The sequence below is a fragment of the Haemaphysalis longicornis genome, unplaced genomic scaffold (genome assembly GCF_048455015.1).
Source record: "Haemaphysalis longicornis isolate Haplotype H1 unplaced genomic scaffold, Haemaphysalis longicornis Haplotype H1 scaffold_10, whole genome shotgun sequence".
NCBI classification, from domain to species: domain Eukaryota; kingdom Metazoa; phylum Arthropoda; class Arachnida; order Ixodida; family Ixodidae; genus Haemaphysalis; species Haemaphysalis longicornis.
In genome coordinates, this window is record NW_027526204.1 from 96781967 (window position 1) to 96802399 (window position 20433).

At 45.2% G+C, this 20433-nt stretch overlaps 1 protein-coding gene across 2 annotated transcripts in view; it reads right to left on the bottom strand.

Annotated features, from left to right (window-relative positions):
- Grip163 (gamma-tubulin complex component 6) overlaps positions 1–20433 on the bottom strand; it is a 98302-nt gene that overhangs the window by 41756 nt on the left and 36113 nt on the right. For both annotated transcript variants that reach the window (XM_077690091.1, XM_077690092.1), the window contains exons 15-20: positions 18605–18750; positions 16868–17039; positions 14680–14752; positions 5988–6898; positions 4258–4432; positions 1099–1240 (exon numbers count right to left, since the gene is read on the bottom strand). In XM_077690091.1, the coding sequence (XP_077546217.1) occupies positions 1099–1240; positions 4258–4432; positions 5988–6898; positions 14680–14752; positions 16868–17039; positions 18605–18750 (1619 nt within the window). The remainder of the gene's footprint in view (positions 1–1098; positions 1241–4257; positions 4433–5987; positions 6899–14679; positions 14753–16867; positions 17040–18604; positions 18751–20433) is intronic.

A 20433-nucleotide genomic window follows, 5' to 3' on the forward strand; every position in this document is an offset into this window, starting at 1 on the left:
TTTTCACATGCCGCCGTCAGGAATTACCGCCGCCACAAAATAAGACCCGGCACCAGCGGGGCCACATCTGATACGACGCTTTTTGGATAAACAGTGCGCTGTGCATCCAAGGGAGCGAGCGCACGATCCCCCCGTGCGGCTGCGAGTTCGCCGCCGATAAAAAGTCACGTGCCGCCGATAGTAAAGTTCTGCAGCAACGTACACCGCGAAAGGGCAAGGCCAGGCCGCCGCACACATGCGGCCAGATTTTTCGTTCGCTTTTCCAGCCTTTAGCGTAGTACGGGATTCATGGTGTCAACAAAGCTTGCCCGTAGCAGACGGCATGCAGTGTGAGCAGCGCAATAGCGGAAGTACGTCACCGCCGAGGAGCGCAGCATCATGGGAGGGAAGCCTCGCGCGCCGTCAACAGGGGAGAGTACGTTGAAACGAGGAGGAAACGCGGCTCGGCGATAATGCGCGGTTTTTGATTTACGATTTCTCAGCTAATACTCATCGCTTTAACAAAATTCTTGCAGGAGGAGATTGCTAATACATTGCTTTATTTGGTTACATGTACATCCACGCATCGGCGGAAGGTATTTCAGGACCCCTTTAAGAGAAATGATAATTTATCCAAGCAGAACTATATATGGAAGGTGCCATGTGAGTACAGCCACCACTGTTCAGTGCCTACGGCCATTGCAAGTGTCCGCATAACAGTGGTCTTACACACATTTATACAATGACTACTTTCTATCTTGTACCCCCTAGAACAAAAAAAAAAAAAAAGATAATAACAGTAATAACAAAATGTTTGACAAGGCGTCAAACTGACACAACATGTAGTCGCTCAAAGCTCCAGTGTTCAGATCTCACCAAAGAGAAAGCATTTATGTGCTTATGGGATGCTGAACTGTAAGCAAACGACATTATCAACTGGCTGATTACGGTCCTGTCTCTCAGCTTTTCGAGAACACTTTTTTGTAAAATGAAATTTTTCACGAGATTGTGCTTCCTGCCAACCTCCTCTTTTATCTCCTTTCCTCGAGGCTGCAGCCGCAGACCTCTATTTCTAACGACGGAACGAGTTGATTAACACCCCCGGAGGGCCATGCACACCTTGTGGCAGACGGCGTCGCAGAGGGCCTGTCCGAACTCGCCATCTTGGAAGCAGAAGTAGTTGGTCAGGGCCTCCAGGTGGTCGTAGAGTCGCATCTCTGTCACCAGGTACGACACGCACACACGGTTCACCAGTGCCATCCTGCAAGCAAATTTGTGAAAAAAATTGGTGACAAACAGAAAGCTTGGTCCACTGCAACATCTGTGTCGCGTCTGCATGTGGGACATCAGCAGAGGGTAAGAGGCTGCCAACTATGGCGTTCCCCAAGGTCCACTACTTGCGCCCATGCTTTTCAAACATTGCTCTCATCCCAACAGTGCAATGACTTTGTAATGCTTTCGACATTAGGTTCTTCATTTGTGTAAGCGATGTGATACTGTAGAAACCCATAGTTTCATAGCACTCCCCAAAGAGCCCCGTGAAAAGACCAGAGTGCTTTGCTGGTTTGCAATGCAATGAGGGCAAAATCTTCGAAGCCACTTCAATTAAAAAAAAAAAAAAAAAAAAAACAATATGCGGCTGCCCGAATTAGCACACATTCACTGGTCCTATCAGACAAGGATCTTGATTATCTCAAAGTAGGCTGGCACATTGAGTGTGATTTTTGCGCACAATACTAATGTGTTATAGTGTGCAAGTGTGAATAGGTGAGTGGGTTGTATGTTTATGTGTTCATGCAATAATATTTAATAGAAGTCTAGCACCGTCAAGTGTCTTTTTTTTTTGTCCTTGTTACAGTTTCGCTAGTCATCAAATCTTACGCATTTGTACAGTAGTGGTTAATGGCACTTGACTATCACTGCTTGTGCCTCGGCTTGATTCCTGCTTCTGACACGTTCTAAAGCGAAGCTTCGTGTACTTCACTGATGGCGACATTGCCCCAAGACACACTGCAGGAAAGCCAACTTTCTCTGATGATGACGATGATCGTGGGTGAAATGAAGGGTGGTTGAAAGACGTCTTCAAAGTCCAAAGTCAAGGTCCAAAATCCAAATTGTTACGCCCAAAATGCACTGCAGGAAAGCCAACTTTCTCTGATAATGACGATCGTCGTGGGTGAAGTGTAATTTACTAAGGCTTGACGTTGGGCTAGTTGGGTTCACATTATTTATGCTAAAAAACAGTGCAGAGACGAGGACGGAAGAAGTGGCAAACGAGAGCGCTGACGAACAACTGAAATACGATTTATTACACGACATTAAATACATGGAAAATCACTAGCTGCAAGCATGTGCCCGTTCAAGGATAAGATATCCCTCCAAATATGCAACAGAAGCTTACATCAAGGATAAAACAATCAGACTTGAAGTGTCAAGCTTGCTATCTAGTACAAGTCAGATTCAACTGGCTAGATATGCTACCTCTCATTCCAAAAGGGCAATTGATGGCATGCTCACCCATTGTTCCCCCCCGAATGCCAATCAGTGAGGCCTACAATATTTCCCGGGAGCGAGTGTCTCAATAGCGTTTCAAAACTTGCGTTTCTTTCAACTTTGGGTGGCAATCACTTTTCTCACATTTTTTGCAATGTACTACAAGATTGCTGCCTGTACCTGTGCGCATGGTGTAAGCATGTTCTCTAAGGCGATCATTTAGGCATATAGTACCAGTCTGGCCTATGCAAACTCATCCGCATGAAAGTAGGATTTCGTACACCGCATTTTCCGCACATTTCACAAACTGGGTTTCATGCTTCTTCTCACATAAGGCTCTTGGGCTGTCGTTGTAGTTTGCTTGGGCTGTTGTTGAAGAAACCATCCTTACTCCTGCCTTATCCCCGATCTTCTTCAAAGGATGTGATACCCCATGCACGTAGGGTATGATGCTTAAGCGGTTCTTGGATCTTTCTTCTTGGGACCGGTTTTTTTACCATGTTAGTGTTGACTCTTTGCAGAACGTTTCCTGCGGAGCTACGCAACATAGGAACTGGGTATCCTGCTTCACTAAGTCTCTTGATTTGGGTGCCTAAGCTCTTCGTCATGGTGTGTGGACAGGATCTTACTACTGAGTTCGTTATAGCCGCAACAGCAATGCCACGTTTTACCACTTTTGAGTGGGCCGAGTTGAATGGCAGTATGCCTTTTTTGTAAGAAATACATTGCAAGAAATGCGAGAAAAGTGATTGCCACCCAAAATTGAAAGACGAAGTGCTATCCAGACGCTCGCTCCCGGGAAATGTTGGAGGCCTCACTGATTGGCATTCGGGGGGAACAATGGGTGAGCACGCCATCGATTGCCCTTTTGGAACGAGAGGTGTAGCATATCTAGCCAGTCGAATCTAACTTGTACTAGACAGCAAGCTTGACACTTCAAGTCTGATTGTTTTATCCTTGATGTAAGCTTCTGTTACATATTTGGAGTGATATCTTATCCTTGAATGGGTGCATGCTTGCAGCTAGTGGTTCTCCGTGTATTTAATGTCGTGTAATAAATCGTACTTCAGTTGTTCGTCAGCGCTCTCGTTTGTCAATTCTTCCGTCCTCGTCTCTGCGCTGTTTTTTAGCGCGAATAAGGCTAAGTGAAAGGTAGTTGAAAGCCAAAGTCTCTTAAGTCCAACGTCAAAGTCCAAAATCCAAATTGTTACGCCCAAAATGCACTGCAGGAAAGCCAACTTTCTCTGATGATGATGACAATGATTGTGGGTGAAGCGAAAGGTGGTTGAAAGACGTCTTCAAAGTCCAAAGTCAAGGTCCAAAATCCAATAGTTACGCCCAAAATGCACCGCAGAAATGCCAACTTACACTATGGGTTTCCACAACGGCACACCAAGCACCTTAATTAAGAAAAAAAAACGCTTCCCGTGGTCGGAATTGAACCTGGGTACCTCGCGTAATGTAACCGACACCTATCCGACTGCGCCCTTCCAACAAAGACGAAGCAGTTTGGATTTTGGACTTTGACTTAAGTTGTATGAGAGAAAACTTTGCATTTTAAACAGCTTCCTCTTAAAAAAGAAGGTTTGACTTTTTTTTTCATTTTAATTACAGGTACACAAAATTTGTGGCCATCTGGTGCTATAACGCGAAGGTTTTCACCTTATGGGGCACATAATGCGTCGCATTAATGACCTAACATGCGTTTTCGATCCTGTGAACACCTTGTTAAAAGAAAGCATGTCGATTCAGCCCAATGCTATGATGAGACAAGGTGGAACTCACTGAGCCATCAATGGTGGAAGCAGGGAGCGCTTCAAGACGACTTCCAGAGGATATTGGCACAGTCCGTTGACCTTATTCCAGTCCCACGAGTAATTGCTGTCACTGTCACCACTGCTACCGTCGCAGTTTCCAGGTGAGAAAAACGCCAGTCTTGAAGACGCCAGTGGCTCTTGCGCTAAAACAGAAAGCCGAAACAGATGCACGTCTTGAATGTACTGCAACGCAATGTTGCACATGTCATTGACAGCTGCTATTATATACAACTGCATCGTTTGATCTAAACTAGAACAAGCGCTACGCCATAGAGGCGATTTGCATGCAATCTACTTTGCATCTACACTAGGCAATGGGAGAGATATTTTTTCTTTTGTTTAATGTGATGCAGTAACTGTGCCAGTGGGGATTTGATTTCAAAGAGAGCCTGTGATATAAGATGAGCAATACAACGGCAGCGTGCACTGAAGACTGTGGTTCCAGTGGGGCAGAGTGGATTATCTTGCTTCTTTGTCACCATCACTGTGGTTGCTGCTGCCGCCTTTGTGATAACCACCGTCATTGCCACCGTGATTACCCAGTGCCCACTAACCATTCTAATCCTTTGCTATCCAAAGTCATTCTTCGGCAGCGCATACTTGTACGCTAGTTCTTCACTGCATGATTGCCTGCCCCTACTGTTCCACCTTCCACATAACATGTATGGCCCAATTTTCATTTTTTTTCGTTTTAAATGTTTTAGCCAGAAAATTTTCCCGGACAGACCTGTTCTTCTAATCCACTAGTCTCACTTTTTACCGTTAAGCGTCGCACCGATTATACTTATTCCAGGAGTGAGCCAAGGAGTGGCACAGACGACTCTCCAACAAACAAGGTTTGCACAAAAGATGTTAAGACACTTAAGGAGGGACACTGGTCTTGAGGACTGAAGATTCGCCAAAAAGTCAATTTCTTGTATCAATTTCTTGTATTTTCAGTCTACACGTCCCAAAGAATGTACCTGCAAAATATCATAGCTGCACCATAAGTATTTACAAAGCTGTCACCCTTTGAAGTCGCCTAAATGACCATTTTTGCCTAAGTTTCCACACTTCGTACCCTGCTGCACCATACGTATTTACAAAGCTGTCACCCTTTGAAGTCGCCTAAATGACCATTTTTGCCTAAGTTTCCACACTTCGTACCCTGCTTTCTCAGAACCATTTTTTTTTCCCACGAGGTCAGCTGTCGGGTACAATATCTTGGGATGTACTGGTCAGATTTGTATCATTTTTGCTGCATTTGAAAGCTTACGAACAGAACAGTGCAATAAAACTACAAAAATACAGAATTTCTTTTTCCTGGCACAAGATTTTATGCACCTAGTTTTACAAAAACATTGGCAATTGATGACCCGACATTTATGGAGTTTACAGCGTTCGCAGAAACAACGCTAAAATTACTGCTGTGGTATAGTTGCACTCCCTGGTCCTTCTACAGCGTGAAGGGATAAAAGCTATTCGAGTATTCTGTAGGTACATAATGACGAAATTGCCCGAAACGGAGTGCATTAACATGTTGCACGACTCTACACTTACACCCCATAGACGAAAACTGACTGCATATTTGTGCTCAGGATGTTAAAATACACTCAATGTGCGAATATCAAGCACATAGGTTAAAAATAAAAAAAAAGGTCCTCAAGACCAGTGTTCCCCCTTAGCCAGTGCAAGACCAGGTTGCTTGGGGAAACTTACTCATCACGCCGTAGTACGTGGGGTAAGGCTCAGCAATGTACTGGGACCCAGAGGGCTGGTCTGCAGAAACGGGAAGTTCTGCTCCTTCTTCATCAGCAACGATGCTGACATCTCCGCCACCCTCCTCAACTATCGGCAGAATGCTGGAGCGGCGCCGTGCAATCCAGTTTTCAAGCGCGTCTCCCATGTCACCACAGTCCAACAGTTCTTGGGACTTGTCCCCTGCCCCCTCTGCTTCGCTTTCATCACTTCCACCATCATCTTCCTCTTCATCCTTATCAGAAAGCCGCCCTGCCGCGAGAGCAGACAAGTGATCGCCACCAGCGGCAGACGACGCTTCCTGAGCAAATAAGTTCTCCCGTTGTCCGCTTTGTGCCAACAAAACGTCAGAAACTGTCACCGACGCCACTTCATTGACATCCTCCGACGTCGCACCTTTGCTCTTGTTTGGGTTTAAGGCCGACTCGACTGCTGAATCTGGATGCAACTTGCCTTCACCAACTGTTTGCGGGACCTCGACTTTCCCGTCTCCTGCAGCCTCCGTTTCTGCTTCTGCTTCAAGCTTCTCGCTCGACGACTGACTAGGAACTCCAGGGTAAAGGATACCTTGAAGCTGGGAGTCAGAGGCATGACCGAAGAGGTTGCGTTGGGTGGTCTTGCCGTACGTTCCGGACGCCTCGCAGAAGAGACCCAGGCCGGAGATCTGCTCCGTCTCTTCGACCACGCGCCCCGTCGACTTCCCACTCATCTTCATGTGTGTGTCGGTTGGAATCGAGTACAGCAAGTCATCCCGCTGCTCCCTGTTGTTGGTTTCGTCGGGTGCGGTCGTCCTCGTGGTTGAACTTTCGAGTCGGGGAGCAGTGGCTGTGCTAGGCGAAGGCAGCGACTTGGCGCCGCTTGAACTTGGTGACCTGAACGGCAAAGTGGGTGTGAAGAAAGAGATGGAAGAATTTAGGGTTAGTGCCTCCTTTGAAGGAATCAGCGAGGATGCAAAACATGATGATACAAGAGACGGAACCATGATCCCACTCGTCAATCCAGTCATGTAAGTTAGGAGCAAGTAATGATGATGATGGTGGTTACGACACCTCATGGTTTGTGTGTGCTGTGTATGAATGGACCAATTAGTGCTTGGAGTGAGGAAAGGAAACTGGTTTTTTGGGGCGAGTTTGAGGACCTTAAAAAAAACAACTGTTTTCGCTTTCTTCCGTCAGTTTGTATGGTTTATGGCCCTTATTAAAGGAGTAGTGACACGAAATTTCAAAGCTGAGATAACTATGTAAAGCACTTCCCTCTTATCAGGCGGTATCTCCCAGCAAGTTTCAACAGTAACCGTTCAGTATAACATATTTTAAATCCATTTTAATCCTTGCCCGCACGAGAAAGCCCAGAGCAGGCCAGCATGACATCATCTGCTCCTTGCCCGAAACCGCCAACATCGGGGCTCCCGTGACGTAGCCGACGCACTGGCTGCGGTCGGCACGCGCTGCTACGCTATGTATATCACGTCATGGTTTTTGGACTGACGTCAAGCTGCCCGGGCATGTCGGGATGGTGAACACCTCGGCCGATCTGGGCGCGCGCGTGCGGCAAAACTGGTGACGTCACGTGCACCCTCCTGTCATGGCGGCCGCTCGGCATTTGTTTTGTCGAAACCGAAACTGACACGAATAAATGACGCCGTAAATGATTTTTTACGCTGCGATCGACCATCTAATGTGTCATTCTACGATTAGTGTGCTAATAGGCACCCATAGCAGCAAAAAAAAAACGTAACACGCAAATTTCGAGTCAGTACTCCTTTAAGTGGTCCTCACCGCTGTGGTAACAATGAGAGTCCGTAAAGAATGCTATCGCTTTATCATGTTTGCGTTTCGTTGTCACAAAGTCCTGTGTTCATCTGATGAGAATTTCTTCAGTGCCCTGCTTGTAGTTTTGTACTTTGTGATGAGAAAGCAGTAAATTCCAGACTGCTGTGATAGTTTTTTGCTCATTTTACTTCACTGAACTATGAAAAACATTCTATATTCTTTGTTTTTGTTTAGCACAAAGAGTTTTTTTGTCTTTATAATGAGAAACTGGTAAATAGCACAAAACTAGCATTGCTATTATGATGAGAAATGGCAATGTAGTAAGTTGGTAAGAACAAATTCTGGGTTGAAGCTAGTCATACACATCACTCTCCATGCGCTTATCGAAAAGTGATTATGAAAAGTGATTATTTCGTTATATTCATGTCCTTTGTGCTTTTTTAAACATTTAACTTTAGAAATGTTCTTACAATTACCTCACTGCTTTCAACCTTAAACCAACTTTTTGATTAACAATGCAGTCAACAGTGCCAAGAGCACCGTTACAGTACGGTCATGTTATGCCCATAGTTTTGTTTTCCCACGATTTTTGACATAAAAATACATATGAGAGCAAAAAGTACTTACAGAAACCTTAATTAAAAAAAAAAGGTAAAAGAAGCGAGGAGTATTTGCAGATTATTTAACCCTAAGAAAATGAAAAAGGGATGTCACTAGGCTGTAAATTAGACAATGAATATGTAATCACTGTTGGGCGGAGCATTTTTCACATATTGCAAAAAGCAACATAAAATACAAATCTCAAAACACTAATCTGGGGAAGGTTTCAGGGTAATATAAAAAGTTTTAATTGTTGAAATAGTTGATTCAAAATATGACATTTAACCAGTTTCGATTATATCCGCTAATCCTTGGAAATCATTTATTCTGTGCACAATTCAAGCACTAAAATTATCAACTAGCATGCTGAGGAGCAGAATAATGCTCTGACTACCATAAGTTTTGTTTTGGTACCCTGTTATTAAATGAAAAACAAAAACAATAAGAAGTAGTTTGGGATACTTACAGCTACAAATCACACAAGTGGTGGAACAAAAAAAGCAGTTTCAAGAAAGCATTTCAGTGTGTTCTTTTTAATGAACCGTGTTTTTCGTCACAAAATATGCCACGAACAAATGTAAGAGGAGATAGTATTTACAGACACCCTTGAATAGAACGAAATTGAAATCTCACACAATTTTTAAAAGACCGTCTTCTCGTTTATTAATACAGTGGAACCCTGCTGATAAGACCCCCGCCGACCCGATGACCCACTTTGACGATCCGCTTCTTACAACAGATCACCGGGGTGCCGGCAACCTCCCCATAGTAACAATGCATAAAAAACCCTGATGATACGACGCTTGGGTGAACGTGCCCTGCTTCATACGATGGACCCTGGCGGAGATAAACCAGTGTTCTTTTTATTTTTAACCTTCGTTTGACGCTGCTTTATGTGCAAAGGTCCGCAGCAGGACGCTAACGCGCCAACCGCGAGAAATCAAAGTCCATAAAAGTGCTTCATGGAGCCACGAATTCGAAGCTACCATCGAGCCCATTAACGTGAAAACACATACGACGCAACCCAACACCCGCTTTCCTCACCCGCTCGATTCGAGTTTCTTCCTTTTGTGGCGTTCTCTCCCCCCCTCTCTCTGTTCTCAGCTCATCAATGCTTTTAAAAGCTGCATTGTTGCTCCAGCAGTCGCTTCGCTCCTTTCTTCGTTAACTCTTTTCCATCGCCGCCTTATTCATTTTGCTTAGCTTTGGCAGTTTCACACTCTCACCTTCTCCCCTCTCAATTTGCCTGACCTTATCTCGTGTGCACGGGGTGCAGAGCTGGCGGGCTATAAATAGCGCCGGATGGCACGGGTGTCGCGTAGTGCGCGGTGCAAGGCTGGCGGGTTAGTGTAGACTCCCGTAGAGGGGAGGGGGCACAAAATAGGCAATTTATTTTCAGAAACTTTAAATTTCAGTCAGGAGATTGCATATTCCACGAAAACGCACTAAATATAGTAGGTTAAATAAGTTGTTAGCCCAGCTGTCGCGTAAGACCATCTACTAGGTCGGCATTTAACCGTGCCCCGATCATACAACACCTCGGTCACACAACGCTTTCACATGGTCCCTTGAAAGCTGCATTATCGGGGTTCTACTGTACAAGTAAAGACGGCAGTTCACACGGCTCTTGGTACAGTCGAGCCCACTTATAACGGCCGCAGTTATAACGAAAGCCCGGTGTTCCCAATATTTTGTTACATGCTGTTACATTCGTTTGAGTTTCGCACAGTGATTTCCCTACACCCCCCCTAGGGGGTGTGTAGACCCCCCCTAGTTTTTCTGGACACCCCCCCTTGAATCCCCAAATTTCACTCTTGTCAGTCCTTGTATGGACCTTTTTCAGTATCGATCTGCGCATGCGCGGGCTGCCCGTCTGCTACTCTTGGCAGTAGCCTCGGGCAAAATAAACAAAAGTGCGCCCCCCAAGCTTGCTGTTAGCGTTGCACGTATTTATTTCCTTTTTTGAGACAGCTCGTGGCAAGTTCGTATGTGCACACAAAAAAGCCTTTTAAAGGAAAGGGGAAAAGTGGTTTGAGGCTGACCTTGCTGCGAGCACATTGCTACCAGCCAGGGAGTAGCGAAAAGCGCTACGGAAGCTAATCCTGGCGTTTTAATAAATCGGGAGCGTACAATCGGTGCCTGATTTATAAGTGCTGCATAATTCGTGTACTACCTCAACATTGTTTCAAGAACTCAAATTTCGTCACTGGCCCTGGTAACAAATTCAAAATGTCCTCATACGTTGAAAAATGGCGAGAAATTAAAAAAAAAAAACGGAATGCGGACCTTTCATTGTAAAAAATGAATTTCTCTAAATTTGTTTTTTTCTTAGATTGAATAGAAAGCACCGCCTCTCAGGTGTGTGTGTGTGTGTGTGTGTGTGTGTGTGTGTGTGTGTGTGTGTGTGTATATATATATATATATATATATATATATATATATATATATATATATAGCGAATCAGAATAGGAAATGAGGGACTCGTAGAAACAACACAGAAATAAGGATTGGCAGTCAAGAAGACCTCGGAAAGCAAAGGGGAGGTTGTGGTAGGCCATTGAAACAGATCAAGAATTTGGAAAGAAAGAAAGAAAGCGAAGAAAAAATGCCCGCCAGGTGGGATCCGAACCCACGATCCGAACCGAACCCACCAGACCGGTATTCTGGAGGTCGTGGGTTCGGATCCCACCTGGCGGGCATTTTTTCTTCGCTTTCTTTCTTTCTTTCCAAATTCTTGATCTGTTTCAATGGCCTACCACAACCTCCCCTTTGCTTTCCGAGGTCTTCTTGACTGCCAATCCTTATTTCTGTGTTGTTTCTACGAGTCCCTCATTTCCTATTCTGATTCGCTACATGCATAGCGAGGGCCTCTGTTCTGGCAGTCTTGGTGCCATAGGAAGCTTAAGAGGGTTCAACGCTGGTTGACCACTCTCGACATGTCGTAGACACTCGAGTCACGGCGCGGGGATTAAAAAGAAGGTCCCCTTCACCCCGAGAAGTCAGAGTGGCGCTGGCTACCACCCCCAAGCACAGGAGCAAAATTACATTGACATAAATACCCCAGAAAGCGGGGGAGAAAATCGCCCCGCCGGTAGCGTAGTGGTTATCGCACCAGACCGGTATTCTGGAGGTCGTGGGTTCGGATCCCACCTGGCGGGCATTTTTTCTTCGCTTTCTTTCTTTCTTTCCAAATTCTTGATCTGTTTCAATGGCCTACCACAACCTCCCCTTTGCTTTCCGAGGTCTTCTTGACTGCCAATCCTTATTTCTGTGTTGTTTCTACGAGTCCCTCATTTCCTATTCTGATTCGCTACATGCATAGCGAGGGCCTCTGTTCTGGCAGTCTTGGTGCCATAGGAAGCTTAAGAGGGTTCAACGCTGGTTGACCACTCTCGACATGTCGTAGACACTCGAGTCACGGCGCGGGGATTAAAAAGAAGGTCCCCTTCACCCCGAGAAGTCAGAGTGGCGCTGGCTACCACCCCCAAGCACAGGAGCAAAATTACATTGACATAAATACCCCAGAAAGCGGGGGAGAAAATCGCCCCGCCGGTAGCGTAGTGGTTATCGCACCAGACCGGTATTCTGGAGGTCGTGGGTTCGGATCCCACCTGGCGGGCATTTTTTCTTCGCTTTCTTTCTTTCTTTCCAAATTCTTGATCTGTTTCAATGGCCTACCACAACCTCCCCTTTGCTTTCCGAGGTCTTCTTGACTGCCAATCCTTATTTCTGTATATATATATATATATATATATATATATATATATATATATATATATATATATAGAAAAGGAAAAACGTACGTCACGGGGATGAGTGTTTGGTTAACAGACGTCTATTATTTAACTAGTGGGATAAAAAAACAGCTTTTCTAGTGCATGAACCCCCCCCCCCCTCCCCAGAGCCATTGAGACACCCCCCCTTGATTCGATGCCTGGGGAAACCCCTGGAACTTTCGCACTAGAAAAGTGGTAAACGGGAAAACTGGTTCTGTCTTTCAAACCTGAATTTCAAATGGCCCTAACTTCTGCTGCAACACTGAAAGAAGGACTACGTTAGACTTATTGCACTCGCACTCTTTGACGTGTGCACAGTTCACTGGTACCATGTTCAGCTATGTCTCTACGGGCCCAAAAAAGCTGACGCAGAATTAAATCTGAAAATATGATTAAATTCGAAAATGGTTGTTCTACACAAAAACAAATTCATATCTACAATCGGAAAGCCAAACCACATATGCCTCCCAGTTTTAATCATCATAACTACAACAAAAAGTTTTTGTAGCTTAAGATTAGCTTTCCCCCTAAAAGGCAGAGGAGACTGTGAAAGGCCCCACAAAAGGAACTGTAAAAAAAGTGAGCTTCTGAGCTTATGCGAAGTTCCTTGAGAAATGTAAAGACACAATGTGAAGTGAGCAGGTTGCTATGATACGATAGGGAAAATCAGGTTTCACGGGGGTGACCTGCTACATTTTTGCACCCTTCTTATTGCGAGATTCTACAAATTTTTTTGCGAGACTTGTTTTTGTGAGATGAGAGCGATTTGCAGAATACAAGTACGTCATCATGAAAATTGTCTTTACAGCAAGCAATGTGGTTCAGCTAAAAAGATCCAAAAACGAGGAGTCACTTGTAAAATGCTGACTTAAAATAATTCATGGCAGTTATTTGCATCAAATACATAACTTGGGTCTTTCATTAAAAAAAAAAAAACAAAACAACAGAAGCAGGAAAGTGAATATTTTTGTTCGATTAGTTGTTCTAGACAAAAAAAAAAAAAAAAAAAAAAAGAAACAGCGAAAAATAAATTGCCACATCAAATTTCTGGCCAATAGCAATTCCAGCTTTTCTGCCATCTGTTCACCATAGCTTGATTGGTTAAATTTCTCGCACAATTTTGGTGGACCTGCTTTAAACTCGTTATCATATCGCAGGTGATGTTTGCTTCAAACAAGTGATTGAAACTGGCATTAAACAGAGGACGTAAATCAAGTGTGATATGTTAAACTTTGAAAACAGTTGCACAGTTATGCACAGCATGTACAATGTCACCACCACCTTTGCTCAAACAGTGCAGAAAAGAGACCAACCTTTCTGACATCGCTTCCGCTTAAAGAAGCCATGAAGACAAAATGCAAGTTGGGTTTATTAGAAAGACTGCTTAGTCCCGATAACAATGATACCAATATCATCACAATCTTCGAACAAATAACGGAGATATTAAAGAAAACGTGTGAAGCCGTCGCGACCCCCTAGCCAATTTCCCGCAACTTTTCTATGACGTCACGGAACCTTCTTTGCGTGATTGGCGGCCGCCTAACTGACGTGTCGCGACGACACATGACTGGACGTCTGTAATGGGGCCTCTAGGTCCATTTGACCGCATCACTTGAATGCTAACGTGCAGTTAATGCACTGAAAATTATGTTTTATTGTTGGCCCGTATGACGTCATTCTTGCTCATAACACGTCCCTGTGGCGCAAAATTTGAAAGTTTTTAAATACTTCTTGCTTTTTTTTTTTTAGAAAACATCTTTTGGGGCTGTAATGGAGCTGAGTGAGATACTGAATCCTAGTTCTTCCAAATTAAACGAAGTTGTATTTTCTCTTCATGGCTCCCCTTTAAGCAGTGAAGCTAATGGTGAACACGGCTAGCAGAAAATAAACGCATTTATTCTCTTCCCTCCCATGAGAAAAATAAATTTACCATCACTACCTAAAGAAAGTTGACAGAAGCGCGAAAGCTTTCCCACACCAAAACTGTCAAAGGTGCGTCAAAACGTTCGCTAAAAGTGCGTCCAATTCAACTTTCGCTCAAAGTGCGTCCAATCAATTGTCAAACCTGATTCAAACATCCAAATCGCAAACGAAGAACGAACACGTACGACTTTTTCCTGCACTAAGTAGTATACGCATCTACAAACGATCTAAATGTATACCGATAAGTGGTTTACGAGACGAAGGTATACTACTGTACTCCTTCATGATCGATGCGTGTATTGTCTTATCTAGCACAATCCCTTTTTCGTGACTTTCAAGCAAACCTTTTTGGCGCAATGAAAGCACATTTTCCAGGCGCGCGCCGTGGGTAGAGACCTTATCAGAGCTTTTCGGTCGGCGAATTTGTCTCTGGGGAAATGCAGTAGTTTTTTGACAGGACGCCATTGGTCCCAATGAGAAAGCTTTCGGTTTTATAATAGACAGTGGTAAGCAAAAGTGCTACCGGGACCAGTAATGAGAGCTCCGGTTTTTCCTTCTGGTTCGATCTGTGGGGATGCTTACCGAGGAATGGCGTATAGGAGGCGGCTCTTGGCGTCCGCTCGGTCCTCTTGAGCCTTGATCCATTCGTCCGGCACTGGTAAAAAAGGGAAAGGAGGACAAAGTATCACTCAGCATACAGAATGCAAGTCACCAGATTTTCTGAATAGACAATCAAAGCAGCGGCACAGGTTTTAGCCCCACGTCTGAACTGTACGATCTGTGCAGTGCAATCTAATGTACATATCAAGGAAGGGGGAAGTACACCAACCAAGGGCGTTTATGAAAAGCAGTTCCTGTTTATTTATTACACCAACCACCAACCAAATACACCAACCAAGGGCGCTTATTAAAAGCGGGACCGCTTTTAATAAACGCCCTTGGTTGGGGTATTTGCCTCTTCCTCAAATTTAACCCAACCAGACAGAGTTCTGTTGAAGATGTTCACATTACTGCACATTTTGGCTGTGCATTGTTTTTTTACTTTATGATGTAAGCAGCTATGAAGTGCTGATTGTGCCAGCAAGGGCTGGCAAAAATTTCTAATTCCTAAAAAAGTGATTCTAAGCGTGATTGCTTATTATTATTTTTTGGGGTGGTACGCCAGCATTGATAAATGCCACGGAATAAAATAGAGAAGAAACTAACCAAGGACAGCCCAGGGGAAGTTACTGACAAAAATTCTGTCAGCAAGTTTCAAGGCACTTGAAGCCCATCACTCTTAAAGGGGAAGCGAACTTCTAAGACGTCTCGAAACATCGTTCAAGATCTATGACGGTGAATGATAAGCATTACCACACACCTAAAGCAACTGGCTGAAATATAAAATAATATGTTGCCTAGACACTTAGGTGCAATACACAATTAACCAAAATTCCTACAAAAAAGAAAAATGCAGGGTGCAGCAAATTCAGACAATCGAGGTGTAATTCAGCACATAAAGTGTGTCGACCAGTCAGAACTGCACTTAGAACCGTCGCAGTTTACGGTCTCACACTTGACCATTTTGGCTTCTAGCCACTTTTAAAAACCATTGACTAAAGGCTCTTGAAATTTTCAGCCAGGCCTGCCAAATCATCATCATCATCACCACCACCATCATCTGATACCATAACCACCGCCATTTTTATCAGCCCATTGAAAGCCACTGTGCAACAATCTCCCAATGAGTTCCAAGCCGAACAAATCACAAATCTAATCCGAATCCGTTGCTCTTGCTGCAATTCCTACGATGGCAGGTAATTGCAGCGCCAGTTTCCTGTCGAGCAAATTTTCGCGAGCAACTCCACGGTTCCTGCCACCATCCAAAAGCCAGCTGTTTTTACCATTCTTCCCTCTACAAGTGTAGACAAATTATGACTTTGTGCAAACGGCCCGATGGCTACCCTGGATTCTGCAAGTGCTCCAAGACACTGATGCTACGAAACGATAGTCACCGTCAGTGTCCGCTATACCTTACAAACAGCCGACAGTTATTGATAGATATATGGTTCGGTATTGATTGATTATGGGGTTTAACGCGCCGACACTTCACAGGCGATGAAGCGCCGTGGTGGACGGCTCCGGACTAATTTTGACCACCTGGGGATCTTCAACACGCACTGAAATCTCCAACCCACAGGCGTTCTTGCTTTTCGCCTCCATCAGAAAAGCGGCCGCCGCGGCTGGAAATCGAGCTCGCGTCCTTAGGCCCAACAGCATATATATAGTTGGGTACAAGCGGAGAGCAGCAATACCACATGTAGTGTACCACAGTACACTGAAGCATGAATCGGTGACGCCAACATACGCAGCCTTTCAAAGAAGGTTGTGTCTAATGGGTGAGATTATCAGCTTCTCTCAATTCGACTTAAAAAATTTACGGTTGCAAGAACATTGTGGGCACTAGTTTCCTTTCTGCATGTGCTTTTACTTTGTGCTTCCCAGAATAGTTACACTAACGGGCTCTTTGCGCGCTTCAAAGGACCTGTTGCATAGATAAGGCGCAGGGGCGACCTCCGTTGCTGTTCTTAGCTTGTAACCGTGTATACAAATCAATCTGCAATAGAATTCTGTGCTGGCTGAGTTGGTCTTGGCTCGTAGATTGTTTGCGCTTGTGGGCATAATGGGCCTAGCTACGGGAACATCGCGCTCGCGGGAGGAGGAAAGGGGATCACGCGGATCCCCACACGCTCTATTCTTGCTTTCAGAGGAATCTCCAATCTGTGCTCACCTTCGACGCTGGGGATAAGTCCAAGGCAGAGTTCGGGCAGAGGGCCCAAGTCCAGCTCTTTCTCCATGGCGTCGGCGTAGCGCTCGGACGAGGCTTTGACCTCATCCAGTTGTTGCCGGTCGAAGGCCAGGGTCAGCGTAGGACGCGGCTGCTTCGCCCACAGCACTGGGCTCTGCCACCACGGTGCAGTAATAAGCAAAAAGACAGCCACAGCCAAAGCCAGTGCCAATTTTTTTAGCACCCATTTGAAACTTGCACTCGCAGCACACTGAAATGGCTGTGCATTTGAAGCAGTAGAGGCTTCAGCTTATCTCAGACAAGCACTGGTCAAAACTTTGTTCAGGGTATACAGCACGCTTTTTACAAGCCTTTAAAGTTGCAACTCCCTTACGAAACGCCTTCACAATTATGCTGAATGTTTTAAAGTCTCCAGCAAGTCTACAGTCATGGCAGCTACACTGGTCCTTATTACACAGGAAGAAAGTGCAGGGAATGGATTTTCATTTTACGGTGGCACATAGTGACGTGCTTCGGGTAAGAAGATGAGAGCAGCGATATAATTTTTTTTACACGTGTGGTTAATTTAAAAGTACTAACTGGAGATTATTAAAAATAAAAATGAATTTGCAATGTTCCCACTTTTAGTAAAGAGAAGTTAATGAAGTTGCGTGAATGAACACAATATTGCACATTGCACAAGTTTAGGATGTGACAAAAAACCCACTTTTTCTTTTAAATGCATGTCAGAGCAAGGTGAGCCACTATATCGAGCAAAAAAAAGAAAAGCAGAAACATGGATGGCCTAATCTCACTTTCTCACACATTCTCGTCCTGCCCTTTAAAGTGCCCATGGATACAAAGTAGATGCGCAGTTCGTTAAAAAGTCTGCTTTGTCCCAGTAGCAATGTGACCAATTTTTTTTCACAAACTTCAAACAATTTGCAATGGAGGTATTAAAGGGGCCATGCAGACAAAACACAAGTTTGGTTCATTCGAAAGATTGCCTCGTTAGAACCATACTGACACACCTTTTAACACACACTTCGCTCAAATAAGCTATATAATTAGGAAAAAAGGGAATGGCCATGCGACCCACTAGCTCATTTCCCGCAACAGAACCTATGACGTAACATGCACAGCTGTGCTTGAGGGCGGCAAAAGCAAACGCTAGTTAGGCAGGCCTTATAAGCTTGCCGAACGAGCTCTTTGAGCTTGAATGTAACGCATATTCGTTTTATAGCTGTCAGAATAGTAAGGAAAACAATGGAAGTTATGAAAGTACACCTAAACATAGAAGTACCAGTGCGTACTGTTGTTGGTACTGCGCACACTATGCTTTTTTTAACTGCAAAGCAGTCTGGAGGTTTGGGGTTGTCTCACACAACACTGGCGACACAGCCAAGAAGAAGCGACAGCAGTCATCGTCCCAAAGCGAACCACAGAACACAGAAGATGAGATAGTGTCAAAAATTGATGTTTTACTGCACATGAACAAAATCTACACTTCCATCGCAAAACGTCTTTCGTGAGTTATCAAAAGCTAGTTCTGTCGAAATGAACAAGGCTGTATTTTGTCTCCACAGACGATATAAAAAAACAAGCTGGGAAGCTTCAACAGTATGAAATAGGTTTTCATCAATCACGAAACTCTTTAATTAAAAAGCGGAAATTGACGCCCACGGGATTGAACCAACTGGACTCAGCAGAGCTGAACTGAAAGAAAGAGCTTTTGCTCACCTGTGGCTTGCAGACCTTGAGCAACATGGCCGCCTTGGCACTGGTGAAGATGTCGGCCAAAAACTCGCCCAGGAAGGGAGCCTCCGAGGCGGTGCCACTGTCTCCCACAGACAGGAGCGTGAAGCCGTGCTCCCAGAAACCCTCGTCTTGGGGGAAAAAAAAAGAAAAGAAAACGAAAAGGGAGGATGTTTTGAAAGAAAAAACTGGGATGGTCGAGACAAGCGCCGCAAAGCACGCTTTACACCCTAGCTCCTGTCACGGACGATTGAGTACTAGGACTAACTTTGAGCACTAGGACTAACTTTGCCCAAAGTGAATCTTTTGAAATACAGTGGAACCCCGCTGATACGTCCCCCGCACTTACGACGACCCGCTTCTTACGACGGATCACCGCAGTTCCAGCAAACTCCTCATTGAAACAATGCGTTACAACCCCCGATGATATGAAGCTCGGGTGCACGCGAACCGCTTCATACGACGTACCCTAGGGGAGATAAATCGGCGCTTTTCTCATCTTTTACACCGCTTCGGTGCCTCGCCCCGACCTTCTTTATTCTTAACCCTCGTTTCACGCTGCTTGATGTCTAAGGTCCACAGGCGGGCCAGACCACTTACTGATCAGATGCAAGCAAGCAAGCAGGGAGCGGGAGTTAACCTGCAACGGCCCCACGCTGCAACAGTATGCCAATGCGCCAACCGTGAGAAGTTGAAGTTCAGGTGGCAGGTGGACCGTGAATTTGAAGCTTCCGTCTAGCTGTTGACGAACGCGAAAACACATATGACGCAAACCCACGGCAATGACCGAACAGCCGCTTTCCCCGCCCGCTTGATCCAAGTTTCTCCTCTCACGTCACTCTTTCTCCCTATATCTCTGCCCTCTGCTTATCAGTGTCTTTCAAACCCGATTGTCACTCTGCCCCTTTCTTTGCTAGAGTGCCTCTATTCCCGCGCATCTGCCGCGAAAGTGGAGACACACACCCGTTGGCACCGCCATTTCGAGTCACTTGCTGGCCGCCGCAGCAAGTCACTGTAGCAAGACTGCAGCATAATTTTCGCCGGAATACAGTTTACTCGCGAAGTTTGAATCATCTTATCTATTTCGCATTGCTGGGTCTGGTGGGAAACGAAAACAGCTATGTGTTGACCACTATGACCCAACAGCGACAGCACGGGACCGTTCAAAGGGTGTCTCCACCACATATTGCAATGCCGTTTTTTGTTCATCTCTGCCTTGTACTATCATTCGTTTCACTTGGCCTTAAGAGTTTCGCACTCGCTTTTTCCCCTCTCCATTTGCTCGACACCGTCGGCCTTCTCTCGTGTGCGCAAGGCGTGGGGCTGGCAGGCTATGAATAGCTCCGGACCGCACGGGTGTCATGTAGCCCGCTGCAATTGCCGAACGGGCTAGCCAGACGCCATAGGGGAGGGGGGTGCAACATAGGCGTTGCTTTATTTTAAACTTGGGGTAAAGGTTCGCATATCACACGAGAACGCGCTAAATATAGCAGCTTAAATAAGTTGTTGGCCCACCTGTCGCGTGAGACCGTCTACTATGCCGGCATTTACCCACACCCTGGTCATACGACACCCTGGTCATACGATGCTTTCTCACGGTCTCTTGAAAGTCGTATTATCGGGGTTCCACTGTAGTAGTAACCAATACCCCTGTGACACGGCAAATCAAATGAACATAATTAGGTCGGTGCTACACATGCAGGAACATCGAATGACGTTCAATGCAAGTGGCATTTCTCGGGTGATTGAGTTTGGGGAACACATTTGCATTAGCTTCCGAGCTGAGTGAGTGGCCTTGACAGCAGCGGCAAGTC